Source organism: Sorex araneus, chromosome 4 (genome assembly GCF_027595985.1).
Source record: "Sorex araneus isolate mSorAra2 chromosome 4, mSorAra2.pri, whole genome shotgun sequence".
Lineage (NCBI taxonomy): Eukaryota > Metazoa > Chordata > Mammalia > Eulipotyphla > Soricidae > Sorex > Sorex araneus.
The window spans coordinates 120,117,260-120,143,778 of record NC_073305.1 but is presented as its reverse complement, the minus strand read 5'-3'; the positions used below and the strand labels follow the sequence as shown (position 1 = coordinate 120,143,778).

Sequence of the window (26,519 nt, the reverse complement as noted above, 5' to 3'; positions counted from 1 at the left end):
AGCAGAAATAACAAAAACAAAAATAAACAAACAAGATTATGTCAAATTAAAAAGCTTTTGTAGAGCCAAAGAAACTCAAGGTAAAGTAAAAAAGACATCTTACTGGGCCACAGTGATAGTACAGCTGGTAGGACATTTGCTTAGTGCATGATCTAATTAGCTTTGGTCCTGGGCATCCCATATGACCCTCAGTGAGTACATTGAGCATAATTCCTTAGTGTAGAACCAAGAGTAACCCTGAGCTTTGTCAGGTGTGGTCCCAAAACAAAACAAAACAAAATAAGACATCTTACTGAATGGGAGAGAATGTTTGCACATAATACATCAGATAAAGTGCTAATATCCAAGATCTAAGATGAACTCACAAAGCTCAATGACAGCAACAAAGACCCAACTATGCCATACAAAAATGGGGTGAGGAGATAAACAGACACTTCCCAAAGAAGACACAGATGGCCAATGGCATATAAAAAAAGTTTTTATGTTCATTTATTATTAGGGAAATGAGAATAGAAACAACAATAAGAAAACTATCTACTATCTCTCCAATACCTCTGTCTTCCCTTCTTAAATTTTTCTGTGTTTGTTTAAAAATATAATTACTTCATCAGCAGTAAAGAACTACATTCATTCTTATCTCACAGAAACAAGAATGGCATATTACCCAAAAGTTTGAAAAAAGTTTTAGAAAAATTGTGTTGATAAAGGAATCTTCATTCACTATTGGTGGGAATGCCATTATGTTTAATCTGAATGGAAAGTAATATGAGATTTCTCAAAAATTGAGAACAGAACTCCCATATGACCCAAAGATACTTCTTGGCATCTACCCCCAGAATACTAAAACATTAATTTGAAAAGGCATATGCACACTATGTTCATTGAATCACTTAGTAAAATAGCCAAGATATTGAAATAACCTAAATTACTAAGGATTTATGAATGGATCAAGAAATTATGGTATGTATTCATAATGAAATATGACACAGTATTATAAAGGAGAAGATTTTGCAACTTCCTCTGTCATGGATGGAACTAGAGAGTGTTATGCTGAGGGAAGTCAGTGAGAAGGAAAGGGATAGATTTAGAATTATCTCTCTCATATCTGGACTTAACCATGCACAGTAAGGGAGCAAAAATGGCCAAAGGCAACAAAACTGGAGAACTAGGTCACAGAACTGGGACTTTGGGACTTTGGTGGGAAGGGATACTAGGTGGTGAGTATAGTGTTGGTGTTAAGTGTGCATAAAAACATCATTAACAGTATTGTAAGTATCTCAATAAAGATTTAAAAATATAACAAGATGCCCCTTAATCTGGAGGGTTCTAGGAAATTCACAGGTTCTTGAAAATCTCACCAACACTATTTCTGAGAGAATACTCAACCATACTGAGCTTATTCACTGGAAAGAAAGAAAGAAAGGAATAAAGAAAGAAAGGAAGGAAGAAAGAAAGAAAGAAAGAAAGAAAGAAAGAAAGAAAGAAAGAAAGAAAGAAAGAAAGAAAGAAAGAAAGAAAGAAAGAAAGAAAGAAAGAAAGAAAGAAAGAAAGAAAGAAAGAGAGAAAGAAAGAGAGAAAGAAAAAGAAAGAAAGAGAGAAAGAAAGAGAGAAAGAAAGAAAGAAAGAAAGAAAGAAAGAAAGAAAGAAAGAAAGAAAGAAAGAAAGAAAGAAAGAAAGAAAGAAAGAAAGAAAGAAAGAGAGAGAGAAAGAGAGAGAGAAAGAAAGAAAGAAAGAGAGAAAGAGAGAGAGAAAGAAAGAGAGAGAGAGAGAGAATGAAAGAAGGAAGGAAGGAAGGAAGGAAGGAAGGAAGGAAGGAAGGAAGGAAGGAAGGAAGGAAGGAAGGAAGGAAGGAAGGAAGGAAGGAAGGAAAGACAAACAAAAAGTATCGAGACTTAGATGAATGGAAGGTAAGAAAGAAATATCTGAAATCTATCTGGAGTTTCTCAAATGACTAGTTACAAAACTGTAGCAATTTTTCCTGTAAGATAATTGACTTTCTGAGATAGTCTTGTATCATTGAAGTTAACTTGGCCTCTATAAACTAAAATAGGACACATAAGATTTCACAGATTTTTATGAAACTCTTAAGGTAACAGTAAAAATTAAAAGTGCAAATGGGAAAATAAAGATTAATTATATTAGGTACAGATACATAAAACTCATCCAATGCATCAGCACATGAGTACAAGTAGATATTTGATATAAAAATATACATAATTTTAAAATGACATCATCCTTATTCAATGTAGACCTGATTGGTCAGGACATCAGGAGATCATGGTGCCCCCTAGTGGTCACTGAATAATCGTAGATCTCTGACACCTAAAACTCCATACTGGGTTTAAAAAACCAAGAAAAGAGTAATATGAAACCATGAATGCATTTAAAGATATTTTATTAATTTAAGCTGATTCTTCTTAAAAGTGCTGGTGATTTGGCATAATGAAGTGTACATAGTGGGCTAAAGAACATTTCAGGGGAAAACTAAGCAAAATCAGATTACTGAATAGACATTACATAACTTTGAGTATAAGACAATACAAAATAATGCTATAATTGGTAGTTATTTAATATTAATCAAATAATAAAAGTTAACTGACTTAATACCTCTTTTGAGTATGTAAGTGATTAGAAGACTTTAGATCAACACTTTACATTTAGCTGGACTTATAATTTTTATATTATATATCAAATACATTAAATGTTATAATTATATTATTTGTTGAACTATCTTAAGTTAACTAAACAATTTCAGTAAATTAATTATACTCTAATTTAAAAAATAATTATACATTAATTTTATGAATGTCCCTAATAATTTGATCTCACAAAAGTGAATAAACATTAATAAAGACACAAAATAGAATCTTAGGATATAATTCCTAAACACGGTCAGTTTTATCTGAAGCTTAGCAGAATAGGTTAAATTATTACTATTTTTATGTGCTTAACTTATGTACATTTTTTACATTGGACTGCAAATAAATATTTTATACACACTACATAAATCATGCTAATGTAAACACTTAAATGGTTTTCTTGCACAGTGGAAAGATTGTTTACATTTTGACTGAAATCACAAATAGAGAACGCAATTTTCTGTAATATCTATTAGCTGAGACATAATGTTTCTTTTCTGTTTATAATCAGTTTCTTCTGCACAGTACCTTTTCTAATTCAGTTTAAATTACCCCTTTTCTGTGATGAACTTGTACTTCACATTTACCAGCTGTAAATGCATTTAGACAGTAAGTGTAAAAGTAGTGGGCTCAGAAACAAGTCTTAGATTTCATGTTTGTTAGTTAATTTGGCAGCCTTGGGTTTATAACATTCTGAAGTGTCAGATTATTCCTTTATTCTCTCAATCCTGTCTACAACTACTACTTCTACTATACACACATGGAATTTTATTTGAAAACTATGGGACTTTCCCTTAAAGTAATCTAATTTATCCCTAAGTAATAGTCACTCTTAAAACAAAAGATAATTTCCTAGGAATAAATAGAGAGGGAAATATTAGTATTAAAGAAATATAAAAGAATATGTCTGCTTAATCTACTTTGGGATGTATGTCTTAAAATTATATATTAATTTTTATACATATATAATTACATGGGGATATTACTAATTAGACTAAAAATGACAGTGGAAAAATTTGCATATCTTCCTTGTATCAGAAGAAAAGCATTTTTTCTTTCTACTATGGATTTATGACAAGTGTCTGAAAAGGAATGCTTGGAATAAAAATATTAAGGTTTTCATCTTTTTCCTACTTAAAATTAACTAAATATAAGTAGGCTACTCCATCAAGTATATTGTACAATGAGTGTATAAAAAGCAAAATACGGTGTTTAGAATTTCTGCTTGGGCTCACAAGTGATAGCTATGCACAGCCTTTGATATTATTCAAAAATGTGGTTTTTCTCATTTATTTTATATAGACACAGATGTTTGACTTTTTATAAGTTACTTTAGATATAATACATGCAATGTATAGATGTGAAGCTAAAGTAATTTATTTTAGTGATATTACGGATAAATTGTTCTTTTTCTTCAATGGCTTCACAAATATATTCATATGCTTTACCGTTAGTCTAGAATAATCTAATATCAATGTATACATTAAAATATATGTAGTATAACAAATATTCTCTTTTTTGATGAAGTGATTTGCTTAATTTAATGTCATGACTTTTTTACCAATATACTCAGATAGAAAGAAAGCAGAGGAGACTGGCATACCTAAAAAATATAAGTAAAATAATAATAATAATAGTAAGTATCATTGTGCAACACTGCAGAGAAAACTGTCAGCAGTTTAGCACATGTGCATTTAATGTGAACTCTCTTGTCTCTAAAATAAAAGCAGGACTGGACATGCCCCTGAGTCTGAGAGCAAAGGGACACAATAAGAAGGGTTCCCTATGCCACCTACACTCATCAGAGTGAAGAATGTTACTTCTTTGGTTTCCTGATTTAATGGAAAGGTATTTGTATTCACATCACTGAGTATTAGACATTCAATGGATGAAAGGGATATTTTAAACTTTAAAGGCTACCTTGGTGTCATTGTAAGAAGAGGGGATGAAATCCTAGAAAAAGTGTTGAAATCCTGGGGAATTGTTTCAACTATTAGAGGTGGTTTAATATTTGTGAGTATGTAGTTTTGAGATTAATAGTCTTAAAGCCTATGTGTGAGGATTTATGTTTTTAATTCTAGTGTTTTACCTTACATTTTTTACTTGTAAAGCATCTGCTTGTGTAAATAACCACTTGATCTTCTCTGTAACAAATGCACTGTACATTTTTTTTCAAGGTTAATCTACTAAGAAGTTTATATTTTCTGTGAATCCTATAAAAGACCCTCACAATGCTTTTAGCTATAGTTTCCGAAATATTTAACAAGTATAATTTAATAGGTATAATAAGAACACGTAACATTCAGTAGGAAAAAAACCCTTCAGCATCAGAGGTTAGAGGAGGATATTTTCTTTCTCTGCTCTGCGCAATTTCATCTAGACAAGAAAAAAACTGTAGAAGACAAGTTAGCACAAAATAAAATAGAAGTCTAGCTTCTCTTAAGAAATCTTTGCTACAAATACTAGAAATGACCTATTTACCTTATATATAAGATCTTAGGCAAGATCAAACTTTGTCCTTATGCAAAAAGAAAATCATGACTACCTAGAAAATTTTTGTTGTAGAAGAAGATATAAAGGACAAGAAAAGAAAGTTCATCATAAACATGTGATCAATTTATTCTGTGTGACCTTTGAAATGGATGATTTGACAATTAGAGGTTTAAAGTTCTTCCTCTTATTAAATTATCCACCTTTTAAATTGTATTGTTTGAAACTGCCTAACGGTAAATAGATTTCTCTATCTACGACGGTCTTTATTCCTGGCTTATTCGTTGGATGGATTCAACTAGAAACGCTGGTTATTTTTTTAATTCATCGTTTCCCTTTGGAAGAAAATTATTGACTAGTCACTAAAAAGTGGTCAATACATGTAAAAAGGTCTCGCCTTAGAATTTAATGCGTGGTGGCATTCTCTAAGATTAAGTGTAATTTATGCAGCGAAATGGGGCAGTGATCAAAGTGGGGCAATAAGGGGAAAAAATCAGAAAATTGATAAACGTGTAAGAATAAAGCTACAGAACCTTCTGAGGATTCTTTTAAGGTTGCAATTCGCCACTTAAGTATTGTGAAATGATAGGGCAGGGGATAAGAGAGGAGACAACACAAAAGACTTCCCTTTTCCACTCCAGTTCTGTTTCTTTGGTCAGAGCTTGTTACAAACTCTTGGAAACATTTTTAAAACATAATACATGTGAGTACTTTCATTCTTCTAGAGATTCTGCAGAGTGATGTCCAGAAAGAACTGCCATTGAAGTAATAGAGAAAGAGAAGTAGAACGCCTGGCGAAAGGAGAAAAGAATAAAAGAAAAAAGAAAGAAAGAAAGAAGTTACCCGACCCGCGAAGGTTGAGAGTAACAACAACAAAAAAAAGTAAAAGGCAGTTACTTAAAGGCACAGCTCATTTCACAGTCCGGGCTCCGTGCACGGAGGCTGAGAGATGGCTTGCATCTCAGGTTTCTCAACGACCGCGAGGGGTGCCGCTAGACTGTTGCACTCCTAGGGAACATTATTCTCGGATTTATTTTGCTCCAGGAAAGCGGCCGCTAGGAAAAGCAGAGCGCTCACAACTGCACGCACCTCAGTTCCCATCCCCTTCTCCCCTCTCTCCGAGCATCCGGAGCTAGCCGGGAGCACAGAACCTGGAGGGAATCCTGGACCCGCAACCTGACTCCTCTCGCTACCGATTGGTCGGCGACCCGAACCCCGCCCCCACGACCGGGGCGGCCGTTTGGTCGGGACCCGCCTCCAGGCCCTGGGAATCGCTGTCTGGCAGGTCGGCTGCGCCTGCCACTCAGCCCGAGTGGCGGAGGCTCTGGGCCCGGAGCCCCGCCCCCTCCCCTAATTGATATTATTGGAGTGTGGAGCAAGCGGCCGGTCTGCAGTCGGAGACTTGCAGGCAGCAAATACGGTGCGAACAAACTGGAGGGGGAAAAAAAAATTAAAAAGCTGAACGTGGAGCAGCCGGCCGGAGATCGAGAAGGGGAATCGATGCGAGGAGCGCAATACTAATTTTTTAAAAAATTCAAAAACAAAAAAAAAAATCCAAACCCAAACCCATCTCGGAGCAAACAGCATTTAAAAAGCTACCACTCAACTGAAAGCTAAAATAAAACCTGCTCATGCACCATGGTTTTTCAAACTCGGCACCCTTCATGGATTATTTTATGCTACATCTGGCTGCTCCGCTTTGCACACACCGGGGAGGCGCAGGCTGCAAAGGAAGGTAAGGAGATGGGAAAGCAAAGTTTGTTCTGACTTATTTATTTCGCTGTCTACCTGCACGTACCGGCTCGTCAGCGGGTCTGCCAGCCGCGCCTCTGGCGCCCGGCGACCCTCCCCTGCCGGTTCCCCGCCCCCTCGCCGCTCCGGCTGCTCCTGGAGGGCGGGCAGCTAGCGGGGTTGCTCCGAGCCGCTGCAGCCTTGCGCCCGGGGCTGTCCGCCCGACGGGAGAGAGATTTCGGGTGCGAGCTATTTAGAGGGCTAGAGCAGCGGCCGCGATCTGTGGGGTATGCTCGCGGGGGACTGTCGGCGAGCTCCTTCCCGGGGAACCCGGCTGGGTTAGGTCTCTTCCTCGAGCCCTTTTCTCTCCGCCGATCGGTGTTCTCTAGTGGAGTAAGCTTTGGCCAGAGTTGGTGGGAGACTAAGGGAGCGCAGCCCCTGGTGTCTGGGTCCGATCCTCGGTGTTTGCCCGAGTCCCGAGCCTTCCTCGAGGGGGCCTGGGCTGGTAGGCGCTTGGATCGCTCGGGTTGCAAATGAAGTGTTCACTGCGTCGGAGGCGGCGGCGGAGGCCTGGGGTTGGCGCCCGGCAGCCCGCGCGGAACAATAACGCCGCCGCGGAGGTGAAGTGGGAAAGCGGCGCGCGCCCCGAGGACCCGGGACCTGCCTTGCAGCGTGCGCTACGCGCGGTGCAGGCGGCCGTAGGCACTGGGGCAGCCCAGCGGGTTTGGCCTGACCAGTGAGACAGGGGGCAGTCTGAGGCTGTGCAATAAAGATGCTGCCCGGGCGACCACAAGACTCCAAACATCTGGCCCAGCGTCCAGCAGTTGAGGACTTCGTGTGGTCAGACCTCGAGAAAGACCTGGAGCCCGGGGCTAGTTCTGCTTGGTGGCAGCAGGCTACATTTGGGCAGCCGGATACGCGTGTAGATGTACCCTGCACCCCCTCATCCCCCCCCCCTTTCTCCTTTGAACCATTGACAGAAGGTAAAATACCTTTTGGTGCCTGTAGTTGGAGCTGGGGAAAAATAAATCCTATCAATGGTAATGTCATGCTTCAGAGCAGTGTCACAATCAATCCTCCACCTCTCCGTCTTCCAGTCTGTAAATCTAAGGTTGATTTTCTCCTATTAAAAAAATCAGAATTAATAATTACTTGATTCTGAAATGTGGAGGACTCTTTAACAGATTTAGGTCACGGTAGTGGTTGGGGGATGGTGCGCTGTTACATATAGCTTCTCTCTTTATCAATTACTAAAAACTTAGAGATTTCAAAGTGTTGCATTTTTAGTTCCTTGGTACATTTCTCTTCTCTCAGATCACACCCCAACCCGACACTTTGTCCTATTCTTTGGTTCCTTTTGACCTTCTGATCCTAGTTTCCACATCAGCAACCCGTGTTGACGCTGTGCCCATTCAGAGAAAACAGGGATACTGAGATGTCGGTTATGCATTTGCAGATGAAGCAGCAGCTGCTTGAAACACACACACACATACACACCACACACATGCACACACACAGGAAAAATTACATTTCTACCCCCATTACATTAACATCCGAGAACATTCTTCCCCGAAACCTTGCGCCCGCCGACTGCTCCGGAATTGCGGGACCTAAGGAAAAGTTTGCACAACCGCTGGGAGCCCCGCGCGCTAGCTGCCGCCGACCCGGGCAGGAGTTTGAGCTATAAATAACTGCCATCACTAGGGGGAGAGGTTTCTGAAGCCAGAGTATCTCGCTCTCGCTCTCCCTTCTCTTGCGGGTGCAAGATACGCGGAGAGGATTCTGATTCTCGGAGACTGAAATTTTGAAAGGCAAAAGTGAGAGGTTTAAAAAGTGGATGAGGGTGGCGAGAGCGCCTGGCTTTTTGCCCAGGGACACTTGCTGGGCGAGGTGGTGACACCGATCGCTGTTATTTTCCGAGGGGTAAACAAGCCCAGAGGCTGCTTTCCTGCATCCGGGGGTGAGGGGGGTGGGGTGGGGGGAGCGCTAGGAATCCCAGACTTTTCAGTGATTTTTTTTTGGCGGGGGAGGGTGAGAAGATGAGGGGCTCCTTTTCTTAGCGTTCCCCACACCCGATCTCTCTGGGAGGTCAATCAGTTCCCGCTACTGCGGGCGCCTGATGAAAGTCGGAGCCTGACGCTTGCCGGTGAAGTGCAGCTGCTGCTTTTTCTCCCGATAAAAGCCGCCGCCAGATCCCTTAGAGAGACGCTTCCCGAAAGCTTCTCTCCTCCTCCCGGCTCCGGGTGGAGCTGGGGCGCCACCGGCTCCCTAGAGTCTCCAGGTCTGGAGGAGAAGGAGCTCCGGCTTGGCGGGCGCGCAGATCTGGCAGCCCCTGCCCCGCCCCGTCTGCGGCCCCGCCCCGGCCCCCGCCGCCCGCCGCTGCCCACGCGGCCAGAGGCTGGCTGGTCCCGGGCGTGCAGCGCATCTAGTTGCCAGCCCGGTGGGCGCGGTGGGGCTCAGCGCCCCCGGTCCCGGGCCGGCGCGTCTCGGCCCTGGAGGGCCGCCCAGCTCCGCTCCGCGGACTTAGGATGTCAGGAGGGTGGCTCCGGATGCGCCCAGCGCTTGGCTGGGTTTCCGAGAAGTGAGAAGTGGGCAGTGGGGAGGAGGACACACAGATCACATCATTAGAGGTGGCTGCTGACTCCGGGCTCAGGAGTGGGGCGTTTTGTTGTCGTGCGTTAGTTTCTCCCCTGAACTTGTTTTCATCACATCCCTGCTGGGTTCCCGACTCCCGCCCTAGGTTGTGCTGCGGGCTGGCGAAATGGCAATAAACAGTGATCGCTGGGAGTATTTCACTTCCAAAAGGACCCGAGAATGTCACTTGAAAATCCACTGCCCTGACATTGTCGCTTGAAAATCCACCGAATCTTGTCAGAGGGGAAGATGAAATAAAAATAATGATGATGGTTATAATAAATCTCCAAAGAGAGGACTTGCAACTCACATTGTTTCCTAGTGCTTTGTCTCTATTGTTAACACACACACACGCACACACAGAGTCAAAAACATAACTTTATATAAAATTGAGTCCCACGACTTATTGGTGTTCCAAGTGCGAAACCAAGTGCTTGCTATTTTAAAAGTGAGTTTTCTCCTTATCTGACAGAGGCTCAAGTGTATGTGACCACAGATTTGTGCCGTCATATTCACTGCAAGAGTCCTGCGTGTAAAAAATTTTTTGCGAACAAAAGTCTCTATTTATAGTCACAGAATTATCTTGTCTAGTGTAAAGTAATTGAGGCCATGATCAATTGTTCCTTTGTTTTGTTAGCATGGCAGATTTTCATAAGCTTCCAAGTACATTTTTTCTTTAACAATTAATTAAAAGTTTGTAAAAGTATGCATTTTATTTTGGTCTAAATTTCAGTATTTTGCTGAATTTAGTGTTATGCCTATTACATTCCTAAAAATACATTCACTGTCTTTTCTGAATAAATTAATAGATTTGTTAACATGTTGTAGAGTCAGAAATGTATTTTAAATAGTAAAAACTCAAGTAACTCTGAAACCAGTTCATGCAGAGTGAATACTTAGAGAGGTAATTGCCCCAAGAAGCAAGAAATATATCCAATTGAAAGTATGATATGCGTTGATATACATTACATCTGAATGCATCATACTGCATTAATAGTACCAGTAGCATTATATAGAAATAAATTAATTGTATTACTGAGAGCACAGAAGTGGAATATAACTGGTTTTAAATCAAGTTAAAGATTAAACATCATTTTGAGAATTGGCTAATATTTTTACATATATGGAAATTTAAAAGGTGGTAATACAAAGAACAGATATTTGGCTAATACAAAATATGTCTTGAAAATAATAGACTTGTCATAGAATTGCTTAATGTAGTTTTTAGTAATATTCATTTTATTCTAAAAAAGGTAACTGTGGGAAGTTTAAAACAATGAACCTCAAATCTTTAAAGGTCTTAGGAAATACCTTTACCAGAATATTGGGGGTTAATGGCTGAATGAAGTATAATATGGAAATATTCAACCTTAAGTTTGTGTTATTGTATTTGGCTAAGTTTGGTGGGTTCTATGGTTCACAAAATTCTAATATATAACTGCTAAGAATTAATACACCCCAAACTAAGTTTTTACCCTAACTTTCATTTTTTTTAATTTTAAGATTTTAATTTAGGAGATAAATTATAATGTTAGCATCTTAGAATCGTTTCTCCCTAAAAAAGTAGAATATACTTGTATAGGGTGAGTATTTATATACATTCATTTGCATAAATAATTTCATGAGCTCCAGTTATGATAATGTGTTTGATTTGCGTTCATAATGTTGACAAATATGCTTAAATTTTCATGTAACATTTAGAAATAAACTTTCTTTTTTAGTACTACTGCTGGATTCTAAAGCACAACAAACAGAGTTGGAATGGATTTCCTCTCCACCCAATGGGGTAAGTACTTACAAAAGTATCAACCTCTATTTTTGAAAGTAAGAAACAACCCCCGCATAATGAAAAAAGCTTCATAATTAAGCTGTTTTGATTTAAAATATCCTATTGAATATTTTTTTGTAAAGACATTGTGTTATTTGGACAGTGAAGTATACTTAGAACTGGGGGAAATAAATAAGAAAATTCTACATACCCATAATGTTTGAATCCTTATTATGAATAGAGCCATACTTCAATTCCAGGCTATAAATGCTAATTGCAGGGAACATTCCTTTCACAAATTCACTTAAACCTCTTTAGTTACTTTATACTTCAGTATAATTACCAGGTAGGTTGTATATAGTTCTTTAAAACAGCATCTAATCTGTTTTCCCCTTAAAAAGTTTTAGCATCATTCTGAATATACTTTAAGAGAGATCCCAAAAATGTAATATATGCAGTATCTTGTAGAAAACTTTGAAAATGCTTGGAATCTCTAATTTTTTATCATGTGCTACCTTTTGTTATTAATATGTAGTAGTGCAGATATCACAGCGAAAATCTGGCATAACATGACAGAAACTAATAGAAATTCGTGAAAATATAAATTGAACCCTTAAAATTTTGACCATTATGTTTCGTAGTCATCTAGTAGAAATAACATTATTTTCTTACATTTAGTTCAATTTCTATGCCTTTGGTCTTATTTTCATTGTAGGGGTGAGTTCTTCATCGCTTTATTAAGAAAGAGTTGTTAGGATAAAATAAAACAAACCTCTTTGTTACTTAAGTTAATCTTTAGAAGTAAAAAATTCTTGATTCAAAGAGCTTGAAGTATAGAAGTCAGAATGTAAAAGGTGTAAGACATTTTGAAAAAAAGAAAAATGAAGTCTGAAAGAAATTTTTGAGTATAGAACATAAAATCATTATGTCATGAACTCAAAGTTACTTTAAGAAGGCAAAAGCTGAACAATGCAAATCTATTTAAAATATTCCGTTTTTTAACTGAATTAACATATGAGAGATTGGTAAAATCATTGTAGTTATCTCTCTTGTTCAGAATAAATTATGAAGAAGTGACAAACATTTACTAATTCAATGCAAAAAATATGTTGAATATGAGGAATAACTGTCATATGTATCTTGAAAGTGGAGTAGTTTTTATGAGTCAAATAATATACATTATAGGAAGACATTTACAATAAAAAATGTAACACCTTTCTTGCCAGAGACGGATGTAGCCCATTTTCTACCATCCATCAATTAAAGCAAGAGAGATAGAGGGTGGTTTTTATCTCTAAGGAGAAGTAAACTGATATATGATTGTAGTATTTCACCCATGTAATCTATAAAATGATAAATTATAACTGCCTATGGTATCTTGAACTGAAATAGGCATTTTATCAGTCCAAAGTATCTTAAGTCAACTGTTAACCCTACATATCTGAAAGAATCAACAGATAATATTAGAAAATAATGATTGGTACTCTTTTCTTTATATGAAATGTATTTGCCCCTTGTGACTAAAAATATAATTTAGCGGTATTGATGTAATTTTCTACAAAATAATTTTATAAACCTACTATGAAAACACAATATCTGAAATAGGACTTCTTTCCCAATGGTGTCATTTGTGGGAATGATTGCAGTCTTTTAGAAAGTGAGATAATAAAATAAGAGTTGTGTTAAATGATCTTACGTGGTCTCACTATTTGTTATTTATAGTCTTTGTCTTAAAATTTCTCCCTTAGGAATAAGCTGTTAAATAACAATTAGAGTTGACTTGAGCTTCATAGTTATTAAAATTGATTTTTCATACATATAACTAAACACCATAATTGTTATTGGTGTTAGAAGAAGGAATTCTTGAAATGTGCCCATTTATTATAATTTGCTTTCATTGTTTTTCAACTAGGAAGTTTCTAAACGTAAGCATAAATCTTTGGAACTTTATTTTTTTGTTAAATATTATTATTACCCTTTTTACTTCCTTTAGTCTAAAATCTACCTGAGCAAGTAGATTAATTTGGGTATATTTGACTCAGCTCCATTTAAACAGATAAGTAGCTAATGGAGAAAAAGGAAAACTATGCACACCATTAACTAGCTACAACTCAAGTTGTGATTAAGAGAAGCTGGAAATGACAGCGGTTTCCTTGCTGCTTTTGAGCAGTAGCTTTATATTTACCTGTATATTATAAAATTATAGAAAAAATACAATAACAAGTAATTTTTGCATTATGGTGTATTGTTAATTTCTGGTAATAATTTTTTCCAAGAACTAGTTTTAAAAGTAGGTGTTATTATGTTAGATCATTTCAATAAGTGGAATCCCAGATCAAGTTTTATGTATAAAAATACTTTGCCAAGGATTTATTAGTTTATTTTCTACTTTTTTTTAAACTGAAACAATAGTTTACATAGTGGATGCTATATGACTTTGGGTTTGAATACACATATAAATATATACTGCTCTGGAGGGTAATCCCTGTAGTACACTGCTCAGGGGGCACTCATTGGAGGTGAGTGGGGGCAACATATGGTGCTGGGAATCAAAACTGGGCCTCCCCTATCCCGTGAAAACATGAGTGTTTTGTATTATTTTCCTAGCTTGCCAATATAATATACATATATTACATGTATATATCAGCTAAGTGAATGCAAGTAGATGAAGATTGCACTATTTCCTTATAGAAAAGTAGTGGCATTTTATTTATTTATTTATTTAATGGTGCCACATCCAGTAGCCCTCAGAGGCTACTTCCAGAATGTCTCTTGGGGGTTGCTCCTTGTAGTTCTCAGGACCCTGAAGGTCCAGAAATGAACCTGGACCTCCTGAATTCAAATTGTGTCCTCTAGCTTTTTGAGGAATCTCTCTGGCCTGGATTGTTTTAGGTTTATAAAATCAACATAAACATCATATTTTTGGTCTTTGAGGTTTTTTTAGATGAAATGAATTTATTTACTAATAAATTTTGCAGATATCATATGTCGCTTCGTGATCTTTAAAAGTAAATTCTTGTAAACTTTATTTTCCATTTTATGTAAGTACTATGAGTTTATCAGGTAGTGTACGAGTGAAAATTTTCAAACATTTTATTTTTTCCTGGCAGAGATTTTATTACTAAAATATGGTATAGAATTTTAATTTGATGAGTAGTTATGTGCCTTATATGCAGGATTATATACATCATCAAAATAGATAAATAGCTCTGTGGACTATCAATACAGTACATCTTACTTTGAAGAGTTTATTAAAAAGTCTACATTAAAAATGTCAATTCATTATAAAATGGTTTAAAATTTCAGAATACTTTTGAGATATATTTTTCTTGTGTTTTTAGGTCCTTTCTAGGTTCAGTGTTACCACCTAACATGTGCGTTATCAAAAATTCTGCCATTCACCCATATATCTGTGCATTAAATTGCAATTTAAGTAATTCTATTCTGCACTGTGGTTATCAAGGTATAATTTTAGTGAACCCTATAGGTATAAGCAAATATTTAAAAGGAAACGGTAATATGCAGCAAATGGATATGAAACAAAATGTATTATTTGTGTGTTTCCAAACAGTTCAAACGACCAAAATGATGCTCTGCTCTCAAGATGAAGGATGATACTGCACTGAGAATCAGCGGGATTCTTAGGTCCCGTGCTTGGCCAGAGCAGAAACCTACCTAAGTCGTTTAAAGATGTACACTTATGATAGACTAAAGATTACTCACTCACAACAACAAAAAAATATATATTTTTCCGATGTGACTGATAATCTTTTATTAAATTTTACAGTGGGAAGAAATTAGTGGTTTGGATGAGAACTACACCCCGATCCGAACGTACCAGGTGTGCCAGGTCATGGAGCCCAACCAAAACAACTGGCTGCGGACTAACTGGATTTCGAAAGGCAATGCACAAAGGATTTTTGTAGAATTGAAATTTACCTTGAGGGATTGTAACAGTCTTCCTGGAGTACTGGGAACTTGCAAGGAAACTTTTAATTTGTACTATTATGAAACAGACTACGACACTGGCAGGAATATAAGAGAAAACCTCTATGTAAAAATAGACACCATTGCTGCCGATGAAAGTTTTACCCAAGGTGACCTCGGTGAAAGAAAGATGAAGCTGAACACTGAGGTGAGAGAGATTGGACCTTTGTCCAAAAAGGGATTCTATCTTGCCTTTCAGGATGTAGGGGCTTGTATAGCTTTGGTTTCTGTCAAAGTGTACTACAAGAAGTGCTGGTCCATTATTGAGAACTTAGCTATCTTTCCAGATACAGTGACTGGTTCAGAATTTTCCTCTTTAGTGGAGGTTCGAGGGACATGTGTCAGCAGTGCTGAAGAAGAAGCAGAAAATTCACCCAGGATGCACTGCAGTGCCGAAGGAGAGTGGTTAGTGCCCATTGGAAAATGTATCTGCAAAGCAGGATACCAGCAAAAAGGGGACACATGTGAACGTAAGTAATATGCACTATTAAAATTCTCATTTGCATTTTAATTTCAGTATCAGATATTTTAAGTAATAATTATTTGAACAAGTGAGTATGTGCTGTAACAATAGTTTTATTCAGTAGATGTTAAGTAAAGTCACTGTTGGATTATCAGTGATTACCCACAGTGATATCTGAATTAAGTATACAGTAAATATTGGTGAAAATGACATTTGTTATTAAAATTTAATTTGCCTTATTCTTCTTATAGAAATCAACAGATGCACACTAGGTTATGAGACATAAAAGTGGAAATTGAACAGTGGGTATTATTAATTGGGATTTATTTATATGAGATTCCTCCCGATTTTATATTGTTCGGGTTGGTGGTGAGTAACAGAAAAGAGAAGGTTAAGAATTTGCTAAGAATTTTACAGACAGGAAGAGCCACAATACATTTGCACACTTATAAAATTGTTTTATGTAAGTATTAAAACTTTGGTATATAATTGTTAAATCTCAGCAGTTACTTCTGCCAAGGTTGTTTTTCTTTTCTTCACTAAGTCATAAAGTGAGTGCTTTTCTGAAAAATCATGGTATAGTGTACCAGATTTTTGTGAAAGTGATCAAAGTCAAGTTTTCATTACCACACTGTAGCAACTGAATATTTTGTTTGCTTTGAATCAAAATTAGTATGTGAATCAGTTAGCTTTTTCCTTTGTTTTATAAAATTGGATTTTCTTTCACACTGCATTCTGTTGTCATAATTCAGAATATTTTATATTGAACAATTGACAAGTATGACCAATATTTTTCTCTTTAAAATGATATCACAGTATATCCTCAATCTGGGATTTCCTGCATCTTAAATTGTAATGTGTAATTACTTTCTTTTACTGGAAATTTTCATCTTTCTTTCAGAGAAGCCCACTTTCTCTTTGAATCAATTGCTCTGTCTCTCTCTCTCTCTCTCTCTCTCTCTCTCTCCTGATATTCTTTGGGAAAATAAAAAAAATTGATAACAAAACTCCATTGCTTGGAATTTGAAGATATCAATATTTTGTTTGTAGATATCCTGAGTAGTATTTTAAAATAAGTAGCTTTTAACTTATAACTTAAAAATATAATGTATGCCCACCCCAAAAAACCCCCAACATTATACATCCTTTCTTCTGAACCAGGGGCACAAATTTAATGTATGTAAAGAGCACAAATTTAATGTATGATTCTAATTACAAGAATCAATAATTATTATGTTAAGTGGTATTTCTGATAATTTATTATGTGCGGATACCTCTTTGATGCACTTTACTTACAATACTTCATTCAGTGAGGAACAAATCATTGTCAGCTATTTTTTCAGAATAGAAAACTGAGGCTATCATTGGTAATCACTTACTTGTAGTTAGTTACTTCAGTAATATTTATCTTAACTTGAATTAAAACATCCAGACATTTATTCTAGAACCTGGGCTTTTAACATTATTACCCTTATTTCTGATCGCAAGGTGAATCCTAGTAAATATTATTCTGCTTCATTGCTGAAATTAAATACTTTGCTTATAGTGGTTCGATATATAAATTATGTCACTCCCCCAAGACATTTTCATTCTATCATAATTTTAAATGATAATAATAATTAAAAAATATTTGGATTTGTGCTATCATGTGCTTGTAGCTGGTTGATGCATACAATAATTTAGGTTCTGGAAACTGGCCATCCTAAATTGAGATGCGCTATAAGTATAAACTATTCACTGGATTTCAAAGGCTTAGTATGAAAAAAGATAAACATACCACATATTGTTATTACATTTTGCATATTGCCTACATATTAAGTAATCATGTCTTATTTTTGTTCGGCTTAATAACATGTTAAAATGCATTTGAATGTTTTTCTGCCCATTTTACTTCAGCTACTAGAAATCTTCGAATTATATATTTTAGCTCAACTATTTCTAGATGCAATAACATAGAATAACTGAGCAAATACACTTCCTAGTTGAAGAATCGAATAGTTCACACACATGGTCTCTATCATTCTCTGTTATATAATGCCCACTATAACGCAGCTTTCAATTTTTTCCACCACATAGCTAACATTGTAAAGTGAACTTGGAGTAAAACAAGTGGAGATGATACAGGTTCATATCCCAAGATTAGTATAGCAGCCTCCTGTGATACTCCTGGAAGGAGCTTTGTCTGTTTATCCACAGTCATCTCCTTTTGTCCCATATTGACCTTATTTATTAGTGAGTAGAAAACTCTGTATGATCCCTATTTATGGAAATCAAAAGTTGGTGATTTGTTTCTACTATTACGTAGAATACTATTTTATGGGGCAAATATAGAAATATTTTCTGTTAACTCGTACATTCCGAGAGAGGAAGATGATGACAATCACCAAAAACTAATGGAGGACTCAATAATATCAATTCCAAGAAAAATTTTAGAAGACACTATTACTCTTTTATTGAAAAAGCATCCAGTTTCAGTAGTAATAAGAGTAAAATTTAAAAAAATTGTATATGAAATACTGAATTAAATCTATCTCAGACAAGAAAGATAGATAGAATTACAGATCCTATTCTTTGAGGATTTAAAGATCTTTAAGAAAATCATAGTACATTTTCTTTCAATTTTTGTAGTTCAACTCAAATGTTTTACATATATGTTAAGAAAGCAAAAAAAACTTTTTGAGTCCTACATCTCTAAGTACAGAATTTAATAAGAAAAGTGATCTTTAACGGCACAAAAGAGATATATTTATCATGACAGAAGACAGAAAGACTCTGATTTTTCCCAAATGAGCAAAATCATACCTCTAACTGTGACACTGTTAAATTTATTCACCTTCATTTACTTTGGTTTCAAAAAGTGGAACCACATTTGAGTATCAGAATGTCACCTGCAAACACTAAAGTAGTTTAAAGTAAAATTCCTTCACTATTATCTGTGGTAATTCTGTGTAGGAATGGGTGGAATCAGGTATTAATAGGAAGATTTGTTAAAGAGACCAAAGTGATTAAAGGAATTAAGATGATTCTTCACAGTTCTACTTAAAAGGTGTATGTGTATACTCCTGCAAGTCAAGTAAACTGTTCATCGTATAGCATTCTTAATTTTTCACCTTGGTGATGTTGACAAAGGAATTAAATACCTTATACTTAACTATGGCATCATGCTCATTTGCAAAAACACTTCCTTTTTGGCATAATTCCAACAGTGCTGTGAGAGTACTTGCCTCTGGAATTGATCCAGGCCTGCCTTTATAGTATTTATCCTGTTTCCTTTCAGTGATCCTGTTAGAAGAGTTTGAAAACAAATTCTAGACCCATATTGAAGAAAACTGAAGTGTTAGGGAGAGGATGCTAGTGATTCCTAGCCAAATGATGCTGGATAGCCACTTAAAGGCAGTGTTTCAGGGCAACCCATTGTGATGTTGTAGAGTATAATATGAAATATGAACAACTGTGAATGCTGACCATAGTTTCTTTCAATTAATAGAGGAGCATCTTTTTCTTTTTGTAACTTTGGAAAAAAGGCTCCAATTTGAAAGCCACACATTTCAACTACTAATAAATGGAGGTCTTCAAATTCTTAGTGTGAGTTTATGAAGCCATTTTTAAAATCATATAAATAGAGAATTCTAACTGATTTTATTGTGAGAAAGTTCTTTTAAAATTTTGCCTCATGTCACGTTACAACTTTTTTTGCAAGCTAGCATAAAGTTAGTTTGCAAACTAGCAAAAAATATATATATATAAATATATTCAAACAAATAACACATTACAAAATGTAATGTATTTTTGAATTTTAGAGTTTTAAAGGTAGAGTAGTTTTTGTCTACCTCAGTGTTATAGCTCGGATTGCTCAGTGTTATAGCTTGGATCTAGATTGGAAGTTTGCAATGTAGTCTAGAAAGTCATGTTTATTTTCTCATTTAATCTTTAACACATAACTAAGAAGAGGAAAGTATTGTTGTTTTTTTTCTCCCCGACATATGAAGAAATTGAAGCTCAGGGATATTAATAGCTAACAAAATTGGATGAGAATGCAGAATCCTCAATTTGAGTCATTTCATCTCCATTATAGCACACTGTTTCCTAAAATTTCCTCTGGACTTAAACCAATAGATTTCAGTTACTGGAGAATTAATGAAACTTTATTCTAAGTAGGGTGACCATATGCTTAGTTTGCCTGGAGTAATTGTACTATACAAAGAACCTCCTGTTTTTAAAAATGTTTCTATTTTGGTGATAAAATATGTAAGTGTCCTCATTATAAAAAAAATTGAAAGGTCTAATACAGTTTAATTGACATCTATTAGAACATAGAGGTATTTCCTGCCTGCATCATTTGTATTACTCAATTTAAATTTTCTAAACCTGAACAGATTCTGAAATTTATCTTTCATTGAACTCATTTTAAATTGAGTTCAAATCACATCTAATTTTTATTATAAGGAATTAAAAAATCAATAACATTATATTCCATATATGATTTGTTATATATCATTTTATAATATGAAATTATATACAGATCAATTAAAAGATCACATTTTATAGCAGTAATAATATTACAATCTATGTTTATTCAATTTTATAATTTTTCCCCCCTCATATAAAATTAACAACTAATTTGTATTGTCAGTTTTCATTTTAACAAATGAGTTGTTATAGTAGTAATTATACTTAAGTTTGTAGAGAAATGCAATGCAAACTGCAGGTTAATAGCTCATATACTGGAGTCACAGTTTTTCAGTTCTGATATTCGACGACATACCAGGTGCATAAACTAGGGCATCTCTCTAAGTTTTAATTTCCTTAAGTATAAAATGGGGCTAATAAAAATAGTTCCACCCTCATAGGGTTCTTGTCAGAATTGAATGAAATAATGCATGTGAAAATCTAAGAATAGTATCTGGGACATAGCAAATAATCAACTAATGCTTGCTATCATCTTATTATTAATAATGCAATGCGGAGTTTGCTAAGTAAAGAAATCTCATAGAAATGAGTGAATAAACATATTTTTCATAAACCACAAATAGTTAAACATCATTTGAGTCAGTTGTCTCATTCCTCATAGCTTACCTAAGAAGACAGTCTGACAAAACAACAAAAAAATCTTTATATATAATCTTTCCAACAATTTATATGATTAGAAATATAGGAAAAGACCTACATATCCTGGTAAAGTGCTTCAACAAACTTCATTGAACTTCATGCTTAAAATAATCAGTGATACAGATTGGAAATTGTGAATTGTCTGTCAATCTTAAATTAAAATTAAAGAATAGTATTTTGAATGTTAAAAATTACATAAAATATTCGAAGGGAAAAGGAAAGAAACTTAAGTCTCATGATGAATGTTTAAAATGCGTAATCTTTTATTCTTTATGTTTCTAAAATACCTTAATAATTAAAGGCTATATAAGTTATCTGTAATTCCTTAGCTCATACTAGAACAACCTGAGCTGTATCTCCAAAATAATTGTTCTTAAAATAATTTAGTTTCTGTACAGCTGATAAAATAGTCATAAACTGCAGAGATGGTTAAATGATTTAAAAGATAAGAGATTCAGGTCATTCAATAAGAAAAAAGCTTATAAATTTGGTGGGTTTTTTTTTAAGTATAAATAAATGACAAGAGTTGTTTTAAGTGTGCTTCACATGTATTAATTAATTTAAATTTATGGGGAGATGTGACAGGCTCATTTTGTCTAGTAGGTTATGCACTTGTCAGTTCAAAGGAGAAAAATATGTTAATTAGTGCTCTGGGTGCGGTCTCTCTCCCCCTCTGGTATTGTCTTATTTGTATATGTATTTTAGTCATTTAAAAAAGAATTTATATTGATTTACAATATTAAGAAATTTTAAAGGCTTAGCCTTACACTGGTACATGTGCAAATTCTTATTATTTGAACACTTAAAGTTCTGGTACCATCCTGACACCCAAAGATTTCTCTACTTTCTCCTCCACACACTTTTCCTCTGGTAATCTCATTGGTTTGCACTGACTTTTGGAATTAGTTTCATTGGGTTATTTTTTTTTTTAACAGATTGTTTGCTCTGATTACCGATGCATTCATTTTTTTAAAATAAAGAAACCACAGCCCTCTGAGAGGTGGGTTAAGTTCCCACAGTCACATTAGAGAGTGGGCAGGCTGGCTGCAGTTCACTGTCCCTAACCAGTACAGTGACTTGCCTCTTACTAGATAAGTGTTTTATCTGCCATAATCTTCTATGCAAATACTTTTAGGATATCATAAAATGTGAGAGTTAGCTTTCATTTATGATAAAGTAGCCAAGTATCAACATCCTGATTATTTTTTTTGCTCTTTTTTAAATCTAGTTCTTTCTTCCAGGTGCAGTCAGAATCCAGTTTGTATAACACAACATATATAACATCACTCTCTTTTTTTCCTAGAAAGTTTCAAACTCTAAGATGTTAATAAAACTTCATTCTCTTTCCCCTTTCAGGAAGCTTCAGGCTCTTAATTTTAATAAATATTCCCTTAACCCCCCCCCATTTCTTTAGAAGCTGGCATTTAAATCCCTGCAACTTGACTCTTGTCTTCTATTCTGATCTTCAGTCATATATTTATCAAAGTCGAGCCCCTACCTGCTACCAATTACTGATCTTTTGTGCTTAAGCACAGTCGTAGATACTTCTATGATGCCCTGTCACTTAACATCTGTCCTCCAGTTGATAGAAAAATAAATATTTCTACTTGGTCAGTCTATATTACCTTATCATATGTTATGTTAAATATCTTTACCTTTTTTGGTCACATTTCTCTCTTAATTCCTGATGATGGTTTCTGGCAGAACCATTCCTGATTCATCTGTAATATCCCTTGCTTTTATGCTACCTAAGCTAGTATTGCCTGGTATAACTATGGCTGTTAAAATTTTGTTACATTTCCAAATTAAATACCACTTTTACCCCAGTAGGCGAGGACACTTATTAATATTTTGTTTCATTCCTGTGGGAATCATTATCTGATTTTAATTATTTTCTGATTTCCATTTTTAGCTTTTAAGCTTCTAAACAATGCAAAATTTTTAGTTTTCTATCTATAGCATAGTTCCTTATACCATTGAATGCCCAGTACATATTTATTAGACATCCTAAAGATTTTGCTATACATGACCCACTGCCAAGGCAGTTATTTTCAAATTCATGCGACTACTTAGTTTTCTTTTGTTTCGTTGTTTGGTTATATGTGATTAGTCTCTATGAGTAAGCAAACTTGTGGCTGTGAGAACCTTTTATTGTTTTCATTTTTCGCATAGCACATACTATGGTGATATGATCATAATTAGCAGTCGTGGATAGAAGACTGCTCCAGATGAGAAATTTATTTCAATAAAAGTATAGTGGGTAGGATAATTGCCTTGGATGCAGCAGACCCGGGTTTAATTCCCAGCACCATGTGAAGTCCCCAGACCCCCATTGGGAGTGATCCCTGAGCACTGAGCTAAGCCAGGAGTAAGTGCTGAGCACAGCCAGGCATGCCTTCTCCCCCCAAATCCAAAATAAAACAACCTCCCCAAGTGAAAAAATAATGCCACTTATATGTACCCATTGCCGTATCATCATGTTCTTTGTCTCTAGCTTTGTATGTCTTCTGTTTGCCTCCTCTGATGAAATGAAAACCATTTTACCTCTTTATTATTTCTGTATCATAAGAAGAAAGTTCCAAGGGCTTGATAATGTTTCCTAAAATAAGCTACTTGGAGGTATATTTACGGTTTTGTTTCCAAATTATATGCTCTATGTATTAGCTTGAATTGCAAAACCCAGAAATGAAGTTGAGAAATCAATGCCTGAGCTAATATTCTTTCTTTGTATTGGACATTATATAAATGTATAAAGGTGTCATGTTCAAATGCATTTCTGTGTTCATAGTTAAAGTTATCCTGCAGTTTAAAAAATATTCTTTAAATCATTCACTTTCAGAAGCTCACATTACTTGGTTCAGCACATTTTTGAATAAGTGATATATGTAGATCGGATACGTGCTGTCTTTGTCTTACTGCCACAGTTTTCTTTCCAAAGAGCAAACACATTTTCTGTATTGTTTTTCTGTTTTTTAAAGATATACTTGGTTGTAATTAGGTAAAATAGAAGAGAACTATTATAATGGTACTTAAATTTTCAACATACCATGCTTTTCCACTACAGTATTCTTGACTTTGGTAAATTATATATGGTATTTTACTAATATTCACTTATCTTTGGACATACAGTTCATTAAGGATGATAACTAATCAGTAAATACAGAACAGGAAGAAGAAAGAACTGAGGGAAAAAGGCAGAAAGAAAGAGGGAATTTCAGAAATTTATAGGCTCATTTTGTGGCTTCAGAACATTTCTAAATATCCTCACATTGGCGAGTACAAGGTCAAGTTTCTATATTTGTTGTGGGAGAATTATTTGGCATCTGTTTTTGGCAGGTGATATCATAATACAAATTCTTTACATTGTAGCATATAATCTGATTTTTCTATCCAAGTTTTAGACATTTCCTCTAAGGTGACTGTCAGCAAATGTGAGAGATATTTCTGATTCCTTTGTGCATAACAGAGTTATTTGGTGCAAATACTATTTTCTATAAAATATTTTATAGTTATAGATATTTTACTCTAGATGTATGAAATTTATGTGTCTGAAGGAAAATTTCATAAAATTTCTTAGTCTTAATTTCTTTCATCTTTAGATGAACTTGTTTTCCCATCTTTTGTAAGATTTAGTTTTATGAAGTTTATCTCCGTTGGGATAATAATATAATTTTAATATGTAAATAATAGAAGATATATATTAATATATAAATTTGTAGATGAAAATTGAAATGAAAAAATCTAATAAGAAATTCAATCTTAAATTTAGTTTATCTATGAGTAATGGACAAAATTTTTGTTCTATTTATTAAAATTTGTTAAAAGTTATATTTGTATGGATCAATATTAAATCCAAGTAAAAGTCTTTAATAGGAATACAGACATATGTCAGTAAAATGTACGTTGTTTTCTCAAATCGTATAGTCTTGTAAAGTAGCTTTTGTATTTAGTTATCATTTTTTGATCTGGGATTAGTAAGTGACACAGTTACCAGGGAAAATACATTTTGTTTCATAAAATGTTTTTTAAAACTGTTTACAGTTGCCTATTTCTTTTACTGTGGATTTTTAATTTTATTCAGATATTTCATTTAAATTATGTGCTATTGATGATTAAATTATATGGTATTCTTGCTTCCAATGAATTGGAAAATTAGGAAGCTTTCAAAAGATACATATTATGCTTTTTAATTTTGTTTCCTGTCATCCTATTAACATATTGCTTAGACTTTCACCCATAATAGGTGTCAGCCTCAGACCTGCTCGGAAGCCTTGACACTGATTTGTAGAAAACTTAGATCAGAAGAAGAGTACACTAAGTTACACTTGTTAATGAACTATTATTTCAATCAAATGTAATTCTTAATTGCAGACATATTTATTACTTCTCAAAGTTGGTCAATAGTGATTTTTATACAAATATACTACTCTCCATTTCAAGAGTGAGTAAGGGTGGGGTAAATAAGTGCAGAGAAGCAAAATCTATGTGAAGAATCACTAAATGTAAAGATTTCTTCTAAGGGAATAAAATTGAGTATTTAGTAAGTTCTCTAAACTATTTTTTATTTTCCAGATATGAATATAGTCTCTCTGTATAGTATTTTATTATTATTAGCAACTAAAATAATTCACATGTGACAATGACATCTTCTCTTCGTTACTTATGCAATATAATTAATTCATAGTACAAATTTAAAATAGTATATGGGTTAACTATATTAACTTAATTAATTTTAAAATATTTTTATTTTTTACTTTTAATATTTGTAGAATTAAATTCTTGGGTTTTATTCTTAAAAAGAGAAGTGAGAGCATATGTAGACTATATACACTTGAATGTATATCTTCTTCATAGCATAATTATTTTAGGAATTTTTTGTATTGGCAGCATAATCTATTCCAAAACATGACAATAAATTCTTGGAGTTTAAATATACCTTGGAGATTATCCAAGATAAGTTAAAGGAGATTTGGGGACTTTAAAAAGTAATAGGGCAACTAGAGCCTTCATTTATGTTTCTGACAGTTCATTGCTATCATATCCAAAAGTCAAGTCAAAACTGGCTCTTTGAATTTTTTACTTGACATTACACACACATCATACATACATAAGTACATGAATACTATATATACATGATTTAACACGCAGGTACACATCAGTTATCTCTTTGCACAAGGAGGAAAAGTGAGCATGCTAATGTGTTGGAACAAAAATATAAGCTTCTTTTTCTCCTTGACCCACTTATAGATATCTAATTTTATGTATGCTAATCTCTTAATTTATAAATGTTGAGCAGTTATGATTTTTTTCCTCTGTGGAAATCTCAATTGACAATTACGAAAAGGTTGAAAGTCAACTAGGATTTCTGGAATTGTTATATAGTTTGAAAAGCAAAAGAATAAAGTCTGCTTTATGGCGCTTTTAAATTTTGCTTCATAAATCAATTATAAAAAGCCGTCTGTGTTTTCAAGTACATGTTTGGATTTCCACTACTAGAAGAATTAGTAAATTGTGTGCTCTCTCTCTCTCTCTCTCTCTCTGTCTCTCTCTCTCTCTCTCTCTCTGTCTCTCTCTTTCTCTCTCTCCTGTCTCCTTGTAACGTTTTACCATGTACTGAAAAAGGTGAATTTTAGTTTGTAGCACATCATTTTGGAGAGGTTGACTGTTGTATGACAATGTGTTTCAAAATGAAAACATT

General features: G+C 34.9%; 1 protein-coding gene across 5 annotated transcripts in view; it reads left to right on the top strand.

Moving 5' to 3' along the window:
• Positions 1 to 6,488: 6,488 nt before the first annotated feature.
• Positions 6,489 to 26,519, top strand: part of EPHA7 (EPH receptor A7) — a 184,892-nt gene continuing 164,861 nt past the window's right edge. For 3 of the 5 annotated variants that reach the window (XM_055134583.1, XM_004605676.2, XM_004605675.2), the window contains exons 1-3: positions 6,489 to 6,864; positions 11,216 to 11,280; positions 15,050 to 15,719. In XM_055134583.1, coding sequence (XP_054990558.1) covers positions 6,768 to 6,864; positions 11,216 to 11,280; positions 15,050 to 15,719 — 832 coding nt within the window. In that variant the 5' untranslated portion in view covers positions 6,489 to 6,767. The remainder of the gene's footprint in view (positions 6,865 to 11,215; positions 11,281 to 15,049; positions 15,720 to 26,519) is intronic. The other 2 variants (XM_004605674.2, XM_055134584.1) reach the window with 2 other exon arrangements.